The following is a 15891-nucleotide window of genomic DNA, read 5'->3' on the forward strand; positions in this document are numbered from 1 at the left end:
GTTCTGTGCTTGTGCTTATCAACAGTGGCATGCAGGCCGTAATGGCTCGGAGAAGCACGAAGGCGTGGCCGCCGCCGTGCCTTCCGCCTGCGGTCAGCCAGGGTCCGACCCCGCATTTTGTCGACAATGGTCTCGACGGCTGTCGGCCGCTACTCACTGCGTTACGACATGTTATCTTCTTATCTTCCACGAGCTTCCACGTCTAGCATTGCATGTGGTTCGCACTGCCTACGCCCGCTGCGGCGCACAGCTGCCCCGTCTCCTCATTAGCGGGATGCGATTGCCACCGGCTCGGTCTCTTGTTAATGTCCTTTAGTTCTATCCAACACGCAGTCGCTTCGATTTTTCTGCTTAGCCTGAGGGTCTGCAACCAAATTGGACGGTTTTCACAGTGCGCGCGCCGCGGTGTGTCGGCGCTGAACGAACAACGTTACACAGCCTCCGGCGCGCCACAATGGGCGGGGCAAACTCCGAAGTGGGCTTGCCGAGCGGCAGTGTCAGTACCGCCTCCTCCCTTACTCTCATATACAGCCGCGCGCCCATTTCGAGGCTCTGGTCTTGCCCCAATACTCGCCTTACACACCCTGCGAGCATCCACCCTCGCCTGATCGCCTCCCAGCTCACCTATCAGTTGATCATCCCTGCAGACATGGGATCTCACAGCCGTCGTCGCAGCCACTCGAGCTCCTCCTCGAGCTCTTCGTCCTCCGATGAGGACAAGAAACACAAGAAACACAACAAGCACGCGTTCCCGGAGCCCGGCCATGGCGCCCCTCCTCCCTACGGCACGCACTCTCCATCGATGCCACTTCCAGGCCACGGTGGAGTCTCGATGCCCGGATTCCCTGTTCCTGGCGGGCATGATCAAGCTCACATCTCGATCCCCGGTGCGCACATCGGGGACTTCTCTAACCGCGGCACATCTCCCGTCCCTGGGGGAGCCTTCTCTCCTCCTCCTGGCCCCCCTCCTGGCCACGGCACCCCGGGCGCGCAAGCCCCGCCACCCTCAGGCTTCCGCGTCCCGCTGGGCGACGCCGCGCCGTTCCCCACCCAGCAGGCGGGGCAGCCCGCCGCGTTCGACGCCGATGGACGCACCCCGGTGTACATCGGGAGTGCGCTGCTCGGGAACGCCGTGCACCCGTGCAAGATCGTGCCGGCGTACACCCCGCCTGCGCGCGTGGCGTACGGAGGCCGCGAGCTCGAGCACCGGGGGCGGTACGATCTGCTGCCGTTCGACCCGAACACGATGGAGTGGGTGCCGACTGCCCATGGGCAGATCCCGGCCGGCAGGCGCCCGATTGAAGGCGGATACGAGGAGAGTGGCGGGAAGCTGTTCCATGCGCTCGCCACCGTGAACGGGGTGAGGGTCCCTGGCAAGACGGGCACGCACCTTGTAAGTTGTGAACACACCAGACGTACGGCAGTGCACTGACGAACATTTTCTTGTTAGGGTGGAGCCAATGTTGCCTTCGGCGGAGGAGAACACGTTATCAAGCAGGACTACGCTATTTTGTGAGTATCTGCACTGTTCAAGCACAGCTCTCCCCGGCTAAACCATCCCTCAGGTGCTGGCGCTACTGATCGCTACTGGTCCGTTGATGTATGATAGGTTTTGTGTTGTACGATCACAATGTACTGAATGGTGGGCGCTGGTGTATACAATTACACTCCGATCTTGGGTGTTCTTTCGTCACTAAGCTTATAGCTCTCCTTAAGTATTCGGTCTTTCTAAAGCTGCTTGTCACCCAAATACGGCCATCATTACGAACTCGATTCCAGCCTCTAGAGAGGAAACCCGTTAACACCTCAGAATATTGTTTAACAGACGTTGTGTGTCCGACGTTCACGTTGTTTTTAGTACGTTCAGCGCTCGCCAAGATTCAATGATGCTAATTCGTAACTACTCTCAGAACGAACTCGCTGCGGCCAGATCATCGGCGTTCAACCAATCCGCCCCCTCTTCCAGCAGCGTCCTCCAGATGTTCTCCCGCGCATACACCGGCCACGCAGGCGTATCCCAGAACCGTGCAGTGATGCCCCGCGCATGCGCGTCGCCGACGAAGCGCGTGATGTTCGCCCTCTGCTCATCCGTGATGTTCCCAATCCCGCTCCACCCTACAGCGGTCTCGTAGTCGGTCGACGCGAGCGGAGAGAGCGTGGGATCCCACGTCGTGTTCAGGGACGGGTCCGTCAGCTGCGTGAGCGGCGCGTCGAAGAAGTAGTCCCGCGGGGAGAGCGCCTTGACCTGCGCGAGCGGGGAGTTGCCGGTGCCGACGACGGTCACGGCTGACGGCGTGAGGGTACCGTTGGCGAAGGTTGTGAGGTATCCGGCTGAGCGCAGGGGTTGGAATGCCTTCAGGATGAACGGCAACGCCCTAAGCATAATTATCAGTAACAGGAAAACAACCAGCAAAGCGGCTTCGGGGTACGCACTCTACCCCGTCTGTCTTGATGTCTATCAGAAGCTGGAGCGGCGTGCCGCTGGCCGTGTCGAAGACGCCACTGTATCAGAAGAGCAGCAGTGAGTTCAGGTCCCTTTCTGGTGCGATTAGGGTCAGCGCTCACTTTGGCGACGTGCTGTTCACAGGGAACGCGTTTTTGGGGTTCTGCTTCTTCAGGATCTGCAACAGCGGCTGGATGTACAGCGAGTCCAGCGTGCGGTCTGGCGTCAGCGCCGCGGCTTCGTGCCCAACCTGGGCATATTGGAAGTTAGCGCACGGGCGGCAGGCTGGCAGTGGCCCCGGGGAACACTCACGAAAAGGGTCCCATTGACGAGAGAGACATCCGCCTCGACGCTAGCGACCCCGAAGCTGAGCGCGGTCAGAAGTGGCACATCTCTCCAGTCTGTCCGGTAATCCATATGCATGAGTGTCATTTACGGCGTGACGCTATTGTAGCCAGCATGTACACTCACAATCATTGTGCGAGTGGATCATTTTCGGCATGATGCCCTGCGTAAACTGCGTCGGGTACTGCAGGAGCTTCGAGTTGGACGCCTCGAGCTGCGCGATCTGCTGGTCGACCCCCGGCTTCGCCGCAGCCAGGGTACAGAGCGCTACAAGTACGCCACCAAGAGTCTTCATGCCGTCTAGGGTGATCGTCGGGACAGATACCCCCTACAGCATCGCCCCTCGTCATTCTTATAGCGCGCGAAGGTTGTCATCGGGGCCGCGCCGCCACGTTCGGGACGTGCGCGCGGTCATGGGCACGAGCGACGCACGTTGGTCAGCTCCTGACGCGTTGACGAACGGCGGCGGGGCACATGGCCAGACGAAACGTACGTGCTCGCGATGTCGAAGCGTTGCTGATGGTATATTTTATATTCCGAGTATCGTGCATGTGATGATGCTTCTGCCGTAAACCTGCTGCGAGCAACTCGACGGTCGGCGGCCCGCTCGTTGAGTTTGCTGTGCGTCGGACAATGCGGCGAAGATGTATTCAAGAACTTCGGACTGGTTTGTACCAACACCTTCTCGACGCCGCCGACGCCCGTAGGTCTGGTAGGGTTTGAGGGGATCCTTGACGTCGACGCAACGCGCAATCATAACGACAAATCAATCCTACCGCCGTGCAAAACCCCTGGCTTATCTGTCACGCGTTCTGTTCTTGACCCAGATATCCGAACGTGTCCAAGTATTTTGTTGCAGGGTCGCATCCGAGCGCGTCATTTGGTGCCTACCAGTGCCCCTCTGAATGATTGGTAGGCAATTTTGAGAGTATGAGCGTGATCTTCGTCCGACGCACATGCGCCAAAAGGCTCAGAGTACATTCCGAGTGGGCACCGATGAACGCGTGCTCTGGATAAACACAGTCCGACATCAAGGGCAAGCTTGTTCAGACCGAGTTACCGGACCATTCTCCCTGGCCGCGCGGCGTGGCGCACGCGGCGCAGGCAAGATGCTGGGCTTCGTTCTCCCTGCAAACGTTCAGCACGGGGAACGCTGGACGCCGTGGTGCAGGAACGACGTACAGGGTACACACTTGACAGGACCAGGCGCGCACGTCCGCCCGGGCACCGTCTCCCTGGGCTCCCGCGACTCGGTCGGATCGGTCACCTGGCCCCCGCTGACGAGGAATGCTTCCCGAGGGCGCATCGCCCAGACGTCGTCCACTGCCGCTCATCCCGAGCGATTCGCGCTTTCTGAGCTGAATCTCATCTTGGACAAGCGCGCCGAGAGCCAGCTTCCCCGCCTTCCCCGCTTTTTCGGCAGGCTTCTTCGCCCCACTGCCGCTGCCGCTGCTGTGCAGCCATAATCCTAGATCCGGCCGCTTGCCCGAGTCTTTGGGTGGCGCCCTGTCCTTGCCCTTCGTAGACGATGAGGCTGTTGCAGATGTACCGCCTTTGGGTAAAGATTGCACGTCGCATGACGACGGTGGAACATCTTCGTCGGAGGACAACTCTAATGTGCCGAGATCCATACCGCTGGGAGCGGCTCGGGAAGAGGATGGGGTGGGCCTGGATGTCGATTTTGAGTTAAACGCTGTCGGTGGCAGTATGAAGTCGGCGAAGAAGTCCCGCTGTGACGCCTTGAGGCTGTCCAGCCCTGCGCCGTCAGTCGACTCTAGCATGACACGCCGACGGTCCTGATCGGTCTCGCGCGGGTCGTCGTAGTCCTCATCGCCCTCATCCGATACGTCTTCTTCCTTCTTGGCATCTGACGCACCTAATTGGGAGATATTATGCGTGCAGGATTGAGTCCGGCTGCGAACACTGAGCAGTATTTGGCGCAGAACGCTCACCCTTTCCTTGGAGAGCGAGCAAACGCCGCTCAGCTGCCAACGCTCGCTCTTCTCTTGCCCGCTTGCTGTGGCCGCGGTGTCAGTCGGTGGACGTGCGATCTGCGCAGACGCTGCCGCCTACCTGGCGGCTTTCTTGCGAAAGCCTGTCCCTGCCTTCTTCCGTTCCTCGTCGCTGACGTCCTCGTTCAGCGCTTTCCCTGACCCTTGAAAGGTTCCCTGCGCCGTCACTCTGGAGCCTGCCTTGCGGCGTTTCGCCGTCTGCGCACCCGTGTGGTTGGAGGGACCGGCCTGACGTCTCCGACGTCGGAGAGAAGTAGGACGGGCGCGAGACTGTGCGCCTCCGCACTAGCAACACGAACAGGCTGGTGTCAGTGCATGTCCGGCGGATAAGGGGAAGCGCACACGCACCATGTATTCGGGGAGGTCTCCAGCGTCGAGGCCCTGGCTGCCCATGCGGGCCGAGTCGGCGAGGCGGGTACCTGAAGACCAATATCCTACAGGTGGTGAATTAGTGTTTCGTATCGACGCCGATGTATAAGATTAACAAACCGTCCCCGTAGTAGCCTTTACTCTGTAGTTCCCTCACGTCATTTCTAAGTTTCGTCCACAGCGCTTGAAAGGCGGGTCCATGGTTCATGTGCTGCCCTCACGCAGACATTGAGCCACACCGTACAGCGCGAAGACGCGGTCTCCTACCTTGATATGGGCTAACTACCGCGATGGACATGAGCCACCGCAAAGCTGCGCATGTATGCACGCACCTCATGGCAAAGTGTGCTCAGCAGCCAGGGGGTGGGCAGGAACGCGCCGCCTGCACCGCGCAATACTAGCTCTGAAGACAGGGCCTAGGATATATAACATGCCAAACAGCTACAATTACAGACGGGTTCTCACCTACGACCTCTCCGTTGTTCCAATTCCGACCCGCAAACACCTGGTTGTGTTCATACTGCCACAGCCTTACTCAGACTTGCTGCTGCTGCAGAACGCGCGTGCACGTACCTCTTCCAGGCTATTCACCACAAATCCTTCAGTTTTCATGATTGGCCTGACCTGCGCAGCCAGTGCTCTGAGTAACTGTCTTGCCTCCTCTTCTGCCGCCGCGTCGTTTAATCTCAGCGGCGCGATAAAGTTGACGTGCGGATTTGGGTTGGCTTCCTTCTCGTTGATTCTGACATGCACCATGGTGCGCAGTAGATATTTTCAGATGCAAGACACAGAGCTAGACCGAGGGAGCGTGTGGGAGGTGCACAGGATAGTCGAGGCTGGAGGGAGAGAGGCGAGGGCTAGACGCGGGCCGGTGTAGACTGCCATCGGCCGCGCAGATCTCGACGCGTCCATCCCGATCCATACAAACGCGCGCGTCCCAAGTCCGCCGAGCCTCCTCAGACCATCCGCTTCTCTTGGACCACTACCACCACCACTACCACCACCTCACTTGCATCTCACACACTCGCCCGCTTTATCGCCGCGGGCGCATCGCATGTTCACCATGACAGAGAACGCGCACATGAAGATCGCCGTGCTCACCTCGGGAGGAGACAGTGCAGGCATGAACGCGGTTGTCCGCGCCATAGTCAAAACCGCGATCAGCAAGTACGAAACCACTTTACAGGGTCGGGGACTCCGACTGACATGATCTCGCGCAGAGGCTGCGAGGCTTGGATCGTACGTGAAGGGTACGAAGGTCTCGTCCGCGGGAACACCGAGGGCCACCGGCACACCCAGAGCGTAGACAAGGGGTCCCCGAGCCCTCGCCCCAAACACGTAGAAAACCCTGATGACTTCGTGCACAACCTCCGCTTCGGCGATGGTGAACTCCTCAAAGACGGGACGGGCGATCACCTGGGCGGAAAGACCCTCAGGGGTCGTTACATCGTCCGTGTGGGCTGGGACGATGTGCGCGGATGGTTCGCCGAAGTGAGGATCAAAATACATCTCTTCGCGGCTTCATTGACTCAAGAAAAGCCCTAGGGCGGTACCCTCATTGGTACTGCGCGCTCAACCACGTTCCGCACTTGGGAAGGCCGTCTGACCGCTGCGCACAACTTGATCAAGGAGGGAATTGACGCACTTGCTGTATGCGGTGGTGACGGCTCCCTTACTGGCGCGGATGTCTTCCGCTCGGAATGGCCAAAGCTGATTGCGGAGCTACACACCCAAGGCAAGATCACCGAGGAGCAGGTAAAGAAGCACGCGCATCTCAAGATCGTGGGTCTCGTTGGTTCCATCGACAACGACATGTCCATGACGGACCTAACTATCGGCGCGCCAACCGCGCTGCACCGTATATGCGAGTCTATCGACAACATAAACTCCACTGCGTTCTCGCACTCTCGCGCGTTCGTGCTAGAAGTCATGGGTCGTCACTGTGGCTGGCTCGCGCTTATGGCTGGCGTCGCGTAAGTGTCCAAAAGTGTCCTTTTCAGGGCCAGTTGCTCAACTCATTTCGTGCAGCTGCGGTGCAGACTTCATTTTCATCCCCGAGAGTCCTCCCGATGCGGACAGCTGGGAGGACGAGATGTGCCAGAAGATCCAGGGTGTAAGCTTACGTCCGCGTCCTCTCGAGTCGTTCTATATACTGACACCCGCTCTAGCACCGAGACGCTGGAAAGCGCAAGACGATCGTCATTGTGGCCGAAGGCGCGCTCGACTCAAAGTTGCAGCCCATCCGCGCAGACTTCGTCAAAGATGTCCTCTCACAGCGCCTGGGTTTGGACACGAGGGTGACCACCCTCGGTCACACCCAGCGTGGAGGCAGACCCTGTGCTATGGACCGTATTCTAGTGAGTGTACCTGAGAGGAACGATGAGATCGGGACTAAACATGCCTTCTGATAGCCGACGCTGCAAGGTGTCGAAGCTGTGGAGGCTCTGCTCGAGGCCACACCCGAGACGCCTTCATACATGATCGGCGTGCGCGAGAACAAGATCACCCGCGTACCTCTGATGGACGCAGTGAAGATGGTCGGTTTTCTATGCTGTATCGTTGATTACTATCAACTGACAGATATTGACACAGACGCAAGAGGTTGCGCAAGCCATTTCGGAGAAGAACTTCCAGAAGGCGATGTCCCTTCGTGATCCGGAGTTCTGCGAGAGCTTGGAGGGCTTCTTTGCGACCTCCGTGCTCGAGCACGAGCCCAAGCTCCCTCATCATCTCGTAGGTGTTTCTCAATCAGCGGCGAAGGCGCAATCTGACCGCTTTGCAGAGGATGCGCGTCGCTATCATGCAGTAAGTGCCCGACAGTAGTAGACAAGACGAATGTCTGACCGAGATTTCAGCGTGGGTGCCCCGGCTGGCGGTATGAACGCTGCTACGCGCGCGGCCGTCCGCTACTGCATCATGCAGGGCCACAAGCCGTATGCGATCCATAACGGGTTCGTCGGCCTGCTCGACGACAATGTGCACCAGCTCTCCTGGCTCGGCGTCGACAACTGGATGACGCGCGGCGGGTCCGAGCTCGGCACCAACCGTAAACTGCCGGACATCGACCTCGGCGCAGTCGCGGCGAAGTTCCAGCAGTACAACTTCCACGCGCTGATGATGATTGGCGGGTTCGAGGCGTTCAACGCGCTGCGCATCCTGGACCAGGGACGGAAGAACTACCCGGCGTTCAACATCCCGCTCGTCCACTTACCCGCGACGATCTCGAACAACGTGCCGATGACGGAGTTCAGTCTTGGAAGTGACACGAGCCTCAACGCGCTCGTAGACGCGTGCGATGCGATCAAGCAGAGCGCGTCTGCAAGCCGGAACCGTGTATTCGTCGTCGAGACGCAGGGCGGCAAGTGCGGCTACATCGCGACTATGGGTGCGCTTGCGGTACGTATCTCAGCTGTGAAGATTTGCGAGGATGACGGCTCATAAGTCGTATTCAGACCGGAGCGTGTATCGTGTACACGCCAGAGAGCGGCATCGACTTAGACATGCTGAGGAATGACGTCAAGTTCCTGAAACGCAGGTATGCCATGGACGCGAAGGGCAAGAGCGAAGGGCGTCTGGTCCTCAGGTATGTTTAGGCACTTCAGGCGGGTTCGTACCGTCAATGCTCACTCGTGGACAGGAACGAGGTCTCGTCCGACGTCTACACCACAGACGTGATCACGAAGATGTTCAAGGAGGAGGGCGGCTCGCTCTTCGACTCGCGCTCCGCCGCGCTCGGGCACACGCTGCAGGGTGGCATCCCGTCGCCGATGGACCGTGCTCGCGCGGTACGGCTCTCGCTGAAGAGCATGGCGTTCATCGAGCGTCATCACCAGGAGCTGCTGAAACAGCAGACGCGGACGAAGCAGGCGTCTCCCGAATCAGCAGCTGTCATCACCATACAGGGTACTTCCGTGCAGTGGGTCGCCGTACAGGATATGGTCGAGCACGCGGACATGAAGAACCGGAGGGGCAAACACTCGTGGTGGGAGGGCCAGCGGGAGCTCGTGGAAGCGCTAGTTGCGCGGCCGCAGATTCTGGCCAAGAAAGGCGGAGCAGCTGACGTTACCCATTGAAGAGCTCTGACGCGATAGAAGACCGAGAAGATACAAGGATAGAATGTACTGTAGCAATGACCTTTGTCGAGAAACCGCGAAACATAGACCATGTATTTCCTGATAGGACTCACAGCGGTAAAATTGTCCTCATATCCCGCATTCAGATGTGATATACTCGATAGAGCTCGTTTTCAAGCCTATCACGGATGTGTACAAAGTCCGTTGTCGTGGAGAAAGAACAAACGCGTTTGGTAGCAGAACGACAACAATCGCCCGAAACGGACTGGCGCCGGCGGAGAATGAAAAGGTGTTTGGAATGTGGCTGATGTGTTGAACGGGCGCCTATCCCGTGCACTCCTGGCCTCTGCCACCACGCGCGCTGAGATCGCGAGTTGGCCACGCCCCCTCCACCCGCTCATCCGTTAAACTCTTCCCTCGCGTCCGCTCAGAACAAATGCCTCCCAACGGCAAGCACTTCGCGGTTCCTACTCCGGGCATTCCGCGCCCCCCGCTCCCCTACAATCATGCCAACCCCCATATCAGACAGGGTTCGTCGTTCTCCGTCCTCCTCGCCGTCTCCGATGCTCACCTCAGGACCAGTGGACGCGTCTAAAGCGCCCCCAGTCAAGTTCCAGGAGATCGTGAGGGATGGGCAGTCTACTATCGTACGTGATGGGTGATCTGGGTCTAGGGGACACGGCTGACAGACCGACGCAGGTGGGCAGGCTCAAGATTCCTACCGTACGTCTGACTTTCATCTTCCACTCACGCGCGTTCGAAGTGCTAATGGACCGGATCATAGCCCACCGGCCATGCCTTCATCCTCCGCAGGCTCGACACGGGCGCGATCAGCCTCACGACGATGTTCCGTGCGGCGTACCCCAACGCGAGCGAAGAGGCCGAGAAGGGCGAGACGAACTGGGTGAAGCTGTCCTTCGACACCTCCGGTGCGAACAAGTCGGGCAGGGCACGCTTCGCGGGGACGTGGGTGACCCCGGATGTGGCGCTCTACCTCGCCGAGAACTACGGGCTGGGCAGCATCATCCCCGCGCTCGCTGCCGCCGTCCCGGACCCGAACACGACGTTCCGCCGGGCGCGCAACGCACAACAGCCTACTCCCAACGCATCCCCTGCGGCCGAGCCTGGCCCTGCGCCCGCTAAGCGTCATCGGCACGAATCACCCACCACTCCCGCGCCCGCCGCTGCGTCGACGGTGACAGAAACCCCCGGGGTCCCTCCTTCGCCTCCACCGTCGCGCAGCGCCGCATCTCCCGCTCCTCGCCGCTCTGCACGCCTCAAGAGCCCCCCGGCTGCTACCTCCCCGGCCCAGCCGTTGGTAGCGCCCAAGACCCCCCGCACGCGGAAGGCGGCTCGGGATGCGATGCCGACCCCTGCTGGTTCTGATGAGACAGCGGTGGACGAGGATGTTGAGGCAGCGAAGATTGCACAGCCGGATGTAGATGAGGATATCCGGGAGCAAAAAGAGCTCATTGCGAAGTTGAAGGCGGATCGGGAGGCGGCCAAGGCGCAACAGCAGCAAGAGGAGGAAGCTCCGAGCCCCAGTCAGCGCGAGACCGAGAAGGCGTTGACGGAAGATGAATCTGCAGGGGCGAAGCGGTCTAGGGAGGAGGAAACGCAGGAGCTGCGCTTCAACTTCAAGGAGGCTGGTGAAGCAGATGAAGTCACCGAGCGTACCGTTGCGACCAACAGCAGGGTCCGCGTGCTCGCTCAGCTCCCGCCGGAGCGCAAGTCGCTTGCGTGGGGCGCACTCGCTTTCGCCGCGGGATTGGGTGCTATGTACGTCCCCGATTTGATTTGTTGCGCGCGCGATTGGTTGACCGATGGGATTTCCAGCTCTTTCCTGCCTAACTTGCAGGGGGTGTTCTTCTGACAATCGGGCGCCGCGCTTCTTTCCTACCTCGCCTTTTACGTGTATATTGTCTATCGACTGGACGGGTGTCCGATGCTGTTGCATTCTCTTTTTCTGTTGTTCCGACTGTCCCCCTCTGTGCCATATACTCCCATACGATAGCGTAAGTACGTACGACCCAACGGATGAGTGGTTCGCCGTCTGTCCACATGACATGATGATGTATCATCTCTTTTTCCCGCCGCCTTTTCCTCCCGCCTGCCCGCGATACACCCTACAGCATCGGCGACCCCCCGCCGTCTTCCCTCGGCTCGTTGTCCTCGTCTTCTTGCTTTTCACATATATCGCTATTCTCCCTCCTCCGTCTCGCCGCCGCCTTTTCTTATTATCTAGTCGTGTGTTTTACCTATGTAGTTGTTGGGCCACGAATTGTTCTTAATGACGCTGGAAGCATGCTTGCTAAGGACAGCGCAGGGTCTCAAGATCTCAAGACATTCAACCACCTGCCCTTCCACGCCTGAACAGTGACGATCAAGCCGTCGCCCTGCTTGCCCTTCTTTCGGTCCGGAGACGAGCAAGGTAAATGTTCCGTGTGGATCTTACGCACCTCGCAGATGTCAGATAGGCTGCAACTCTCGGTGCCGAATGTCTTCTTGCAGGGCGGCGGAACCGCGCGAGCTTGGTGAGTGATAGTACCTGACCCTCGTGGTTACGAGGCTGACAAGATTGAATGGCAGGTGAGCACCCAGGCGCACCGAAAAGCGTCGCGGGTCGCTTCTTTGGATGGCAATCGCGGCGGCCGCGAGCGTGTGTGTGCAAGAACGAAGGCCTCAGAATGGGAGCATAACCTTGCTTCTGGCTCGCGATGTCACGGACAGGTGGGCCCCGGATGACGACCAAGACCTTCTGCACATCGCAACAACCACACAAATCCGCGGCAGCTCGGGGACGTCTCGGTCCCGAGCGGCTTCTTGCGCACAAGACGGGCGTCGGCGGTGAGTTCCTGCATCGATCCCCCATATGCACGATTGTTGATTGCAGTCCAGACTTGTATGCCGGCAGGGCACCGATGCCATAATCCTCCTCTTTGAGCACAGATTGCGCCTGGCGATGCTGGGACCCCGCCGTCATCTGACGCGTCCTTGGGCACGGTACCACGCGTTGTGTGTGTACACAGGAACCCGGCGCCTCGGTACCGACAGCCTTCTGCCCATATTCTTGGTACGCTGTGCGGGCTGCCCACATATCGTGAATGGCCCATACCTGATTCGCTTATATTGTGTCTTCTTAGCCCGCTCAGCACGGTTGATTTCTGAGCCCGCCGCTGCGGAATACCGTTTGCTTGGTACACAGCGAAGTGCGATAATCTCTGCTGGCACGCCCGAGGAATGACCCTCGCTGCGGCCCGCTTCCCGGGTATCGGAGTCACCGACGACGAGGACAAGAGGAACCCACCCCTCTTCAAAGACGTATCGCACCCTGCGTATATTTGCTGCCGCGAAGCCGCGGCGTACAGCACTCCGTGCGACGCCTTGTGCGCTAAACGCACTCTAATGCGAGGCGCCGTGAACACTTTGGAACTCGAACACGGCGGCGCATCAGCACCCATGGTATGAGCAGGTGGTCGAAGTGCGCGTTGCCATGCCTCCCACCTCTCGACATACCCTCGGGGCCTGTACGCGCCCTCCATTGCCTCCGTGCCGCTCCTGTTCCGGGACGATCGCTCAGGGGGGTCCGTGCGCCCTGCATTCAGAAATGCCTGCTCTCACTGGCTAGCGCAAGATCCCGCGGCCCGGGAAAGGGCTGCCAATACAGTGTGCGCCCTCCCGTGGGGGTGCGCACGCCAGTCTGTGCGGGGAGGCCCAGCGCGCGTCACTGCGCTCCCACGCACCCAGTGCGCACGCTTCGCGCAGTTCACACACACAGAGATGCGGAGTTCTATTCTCTGCGTGGTTCGCGCTTCCTATAGGTTGCCCGCCTGGTCTGGCGACTCGCCCTGGGGCCACGGGTGCGCCGGGGCGGGCGTGCACGGCGGCCCAAAGGCGGTTATAATATGCAGACAAGGCGTGGTAGGTTCGCGGTGGCTGCTTCCGCTCCGTTCTGCAGTCTCCGTGCCCTGTCTCTCCGTCCTTCCTTGCTTTCGATTCTGCCGGCTCGCAGCTTGATCCGTATTCGCTCTCTCTCTCTCTCTCTGTCCTTCTGTCTCTCTCGAACGCGTTCAAGTTGGCGTGCGTTCGCGTCTCTCTGGTCCTCGCCGGCGTAAATGGGGCACCGCTACAATGACAACCTCGGTGAGTGGCTGGTGGATGCGTCGGCGTTGAGGTTGAATGCCGCGGAATGCTGACGGCTTGTGTGCGCACGCAGGCGCACTTCTCATCGGACAGATGATTTCAACCTTGTCAGTACTGAATCGCTGCAGGGGCACCGCACGGCCTTCCCCCAGATCCGCGACATGTCGCTCACAATCTTTCACATGCTGCGCAGCCTCTACGGGATCAGTACCTTGCAGGTACGCGATCCAGGTTTCTCCGCGCGAAGCGTCAGGTGCTGAGGTTGCCGATGTATAGACATATGTATACCTGATCCGATTTCCACGAGATAGCCCCGAGCTCAAGATATGGGTGAGCCATTGCCAGTATACACCAGTGGATATGCGATTTCGGGCTGAAAGATATGTTTAATGGACGTTGAACGCAGGTTCTGCTAGTATGGTGAGTAAGCGCTCAACACCACAGCAATGATATTGGAAGATGTATGACGATGTTTACCACTGCAAGGGGCCTCGACTCGGCCAACGTTATACTCGGCAAGTGTCGACGTGATTGCATGTCTTCTGGGCTTACATCCCTCTCATAGTTTGCCATGGTCTGTACTACTGGGCGGTCAGTAACAACCGGTTGCTTGCACCATACTAATGGCATGGCCAACTGACCGCTACTGAATTTCAGTGGGGGATGGTCAGCAATGGCTCGGTTGCTGGCCATGAGTCGTTCGCGAAACGGTAAGTCCTCTTTGGCATGGGCAACTTACAGCATAGGCATGCTTATTCATCCGTACAGCTCGTTCTTTGTGCGTCCTTACCGCGTTCGCTCAATCGTATCCGTTCATCATGACACATCACCAGGCATCCGCAGTGCTAAACGTATGCGCCATAACAAATATTGTAGTCTCGCAATGGCTTATCCTCTCTGGCAGCTTGTGGTCGCTGCAGTAGTCCAGTGGTACGTGATGGACCACTTCCTATGCGAATGTTACGTTGGACGCTCAAGTCCGCGCAGTTTCTTTATCAAGCGAATACACAAATGTAGGTTGCCCATTTGCGACCGTGTCACGAGCTAACTCCAAGGTAGTATGTCAGACAAGCTTCGCGAGATATACACTCCCGCCGCTTCTGGTGAGAAACGCACTTCCCACAGACATCATTTTCCGATCGGCACTGACGAAACGCAGTCGGTTTTCGTCATTGCCCACCTCGCACTGGGTGCATGTGAGCATGGCCCTGTCCCGGTGTTAATACCATCGCTGACTCGTGTACCCAGGTGCAACCGTCAAGGTCGTCTCCACGTTTGAAAGGTAAGGATATTTACGGCCAGCGGACGTCCCAGCTGACTTGCAGAGAAGCACGGCGTTGGAATCCTTGTCGCTGATCGCTGTAAGTCACTGTAAAGCTACGGTGGACCATATACCCTTATCCATACCTTGACTTCCCAGTTCTCCGCCGCCCTTCCCTACACGCTGCTCGCTGTCCTTTCCGACGCATTCATCGCTGGGACCCTCATCCAGCTATCACGAGGCCGTACGCCAGAGTGGGACAGGTAAGGCGCACTATCCATGTGCTTGATGAAGGCACTAACATCGTCTCTGTCACAGCCCAAGAGTACACACGATGGCCATGCAGTTTGTTACATTCGCTATCAATCGCTGTGTTTTGGTCACGTAGGCCTCTCTTCGCTCCTCCCGCTCTGACTGTATCAATGCCATATCGACTTTGTTTACAGGGTTGCTGCGCTAGTTCGACTGATCGCAGTGAGGGTCTCTCCTTACCGCTGATATAGACAATAACACTCACGATGGCTGCGTAGTTCACCGTATTGCCCTGGACGGCCTGGTTTATCGCAACGGACTTCATTATGGGCAAACGTACGCCCAGTCGCCTGGCCATCCTGCCACCCGCTAACTTCTCGGCGCAGTTTACGCCAACTCCTTTGTGGCATGTTTGAACGCAAGGTCGTTATTCCCTACGCCACAAGCATCGCGGGGCGACACTGCGATTTTCTCATCCGTGCCGGACATATCCGTCCGCTCGAATGGTTCCATAAACCCTCCTTCACATTCGCCCATGCCTCGCAGGCCTGCATCCGTGAGCGTCCCCCATTCCCACTGCGGGCATCGTTAGCCGCTGACAGACCCTTCGTACGTACAGAGAGCCATAAGTCTCCCAGACCTGGTCTTCTGCAAGACGAAGCTCAAGCCCGGAGTTGCTGGACCCTCGACCTCCGTCACCGAGCGTGAGGTCTGCCCATGCATGCTGCTGGAGACGCAATAACGCGTAGTACCATTAATGGCCTTTGCATCGCACGCATTATCCTTATTGATTTGTCACATTCGGTACCGGTACCCTTCTGGCCTCACAATAGCAACGTTTATTGCCCACTCTCACCCCATTTCGACACCCTGCAGGGTGTCGAACCCTGCGGCGAAGGCTGCCAAGGGCTTTATTTAGACGCGCTGGATTTCCAGCATTCAATGGGTGAGTCGCGGCCCAGAAGCCGCGAGGCGTTCTCGAGACACACGGAA

General features: G+C 58.6%; 6 protein-coding genes across 6 annotated transcripts; 4 read left to right on the plus strand and 2 right to left on the minus strand.

The window, feature by feature from the left end:
* Positions 1–832: 832 nt before the first annotated feature.
* On the plus strand, positions 833–1516 carry TRAVEDRAFT_126359 (uncharacterized protein; the record flags this gene model as incomplete). The annotated part of the gene is made up of 2 exons (XM_008041535.1): positions 833–1393; positions 1451–1516. The coding sequence occupies 2 exons, from the start codon at positions 833–835 to the stop codon at positions 1514–1516; spliced, it is 627 nt and encodes a 208-aa protein (XP_008039726.1).
* Positions 1517–1906: 390 nt separating this feature from the next.
* On the minus strand, positions 1907–3083 carry TRAVEDRAFT_126064 (uncharacterized protein; the record flags this gene model as incomplete). The annotated part of the gene is made up of 5 exons (XM_008041536.1): positions 1907–2375; positions 2434–2502; positions 2566–2693; positions 2756–2844; positions 2915–3083. The coding sequence occupies 5 exons, from the start codon at positions 3081–3083 to the stop codon at positions 1907–1909; spliced, it is 924 nt and encodes a 307-aa protein (XP_008039727.1).
* A 751-nt stretch (positions 3084–3834) lies between these two features.
* Positions 3835–5925, minus strand: TRAVEDRAFT_38022 (WLM-domain-containing protein; the record flags this gene model as incomplete). The annotated part of the gene is made up of 10 exons (XM_008041029.1): positions 3835–3916; positions 3971–4664; positions 4735–4805; positions 4862–5085; positions 5149–5234; positions 5290–5380; positions 5437–5451; positions 5502–5572; positions 5635–5689; positions 5743–5925. 10 exons carry the CDS (start codon positions 5923–5925, stop codon positions 3835–3837), a joined length of 1572 nt encoding a protein of 523 aa, XP_008039220.1.
* Positions 5926–6145: 220 nt separating this feature from the next.
* Positions 6146–9400, plus strand: TRAVEDRAFT_29629 (6-phosphofructokinase). The gene is made up of 11 exons (XM_008040951.1): positions 6146–6336; positions 6390–6660; positions 6715–7142; positions 7198–7282; positions 7338–7526; positions 7581–7706; positions 7762–7902; positions 7952–7974; positions 8025–8565; positions 8622–8752; positions 8807–9400. The coding sequence occupies exons 1-11, from the start codon at positions 6233–6235 to the stop codon at positions 9240–9242; spliced, it is 2475 nt and encodes an 824-aa protein (XP_008039142.1). The 5' UTR covers positions 6146–6232; the 3' UTR covers positions 9243–9400.
* A 239-nt stretch (positions 9401–9639) lies between these two features.
* TRAVEDRAFT_29630 (uncharacterized protein) lies at positions 9640–11605 on the plus strand. The gene is made up of 5 exons (XM_008040952.1): positions 9640–9772; positions 9825–9889; positions 9942–9965; positions 10027–11021; positions 11079–11605. The coding sequence occupies exons 1-5, from the start codon at positions 9679–9681 to the stop codon at positions 11113–11115; spliced, it is 1215 nt and encodes a 404-aa protein (XP_008039143.1). The 5' UTR covers positions 9640–9678; the 3' UTR covers positions 11116–11605.
* A 1752-nt stretch (positions 11606–13357) lies between these two features.
* On the plus strand, positions 13358–15640 carry TRAVEDRAFT_48623 (uncharacterized protein; the record flags this gene model as incomplete). Its single annotated transcript, XM_008041124.1, has 18 exons — positions 13358–13385; positions 13459–13492; positions 13579–13603; positions 13662–13715; positions 14043–14095; positions 14154–14163; positions 14219–14236; positions 14290–14315; positions 14373–14398; positions 14453–14581; positions 14634–14667; positions 14716–14746; positions 14806–14909; positions 14965–15030; positions 15093–15120; positions 15177–15234; positions 15285–15454; positions 15518–15640. 18 exons carry the CDS (start codon positions 13358–13360, stop codon positions 15638–15640), a joined length of 1017 nt encoding a protein of 338 aa, XP_008039315.1.
* Between the last annotated feature and the right edge of the window lie 251 nt (positions 15641–15891).

Source organism: Trametes versicolor (assembly GCF_000271585.1).
Source record: "Trametes versicolor FP-101664 SS1 unplaced genomic scaffold TRAVEscaffold_7, whole genome shotgun sequence".
NCBI classification, from domain to species: Eukaryota; Fungi; Basidiomycota; class Agaricomycetes; order Polyporales; family Polyporaceae; genus Trametes; species Trametes versicolor.

Coding starts and splice junctions, on each gene's coding strand:
- TRAVEDRAFT_29629 (XM_008040951.1), top strand. CDS start 6,233: ATGACAGAGAACGCGCACATGAAGATCGCCGTGCTCACCTCGGGAGGA. Junction 7,283..7,337: donor TGTGCCAGAAGATCCAGGGT/GTAAGCTTACGT, acceptor CACCCGCTCTAG/CACCGAGACGCTGGAAAGCG. Junction 7,975..8,024: donor ATGCGCGTCGCTATCATGCA/GTAAGTGCCCGA, acceptor CCGAGATTTCAG/CGTGGGTGCCCCGGCTGGCG.
- TRAVEDRAFT_29630 (XM_008040952.1), top strand. CDS start 9,679: ATGCCTCCCAACGGCAAGCACTTCGCGGTTCCTACTCCGGGCATTCCG. Junction 9,773..9,824: donor CAACCCCCATATCAGACAGG/GTTCGTCGTTCT, acceptor CCTCAGGACCAG/TGGACGCGTCTAAAGCGCCC. Junction 9,890..9,941: donor GGGATGGGCAGTCTACTATC/GTACGTGATGGG, acceptor AGACCGACGCAG/GTGGGCAGGCTCAAGATTCC.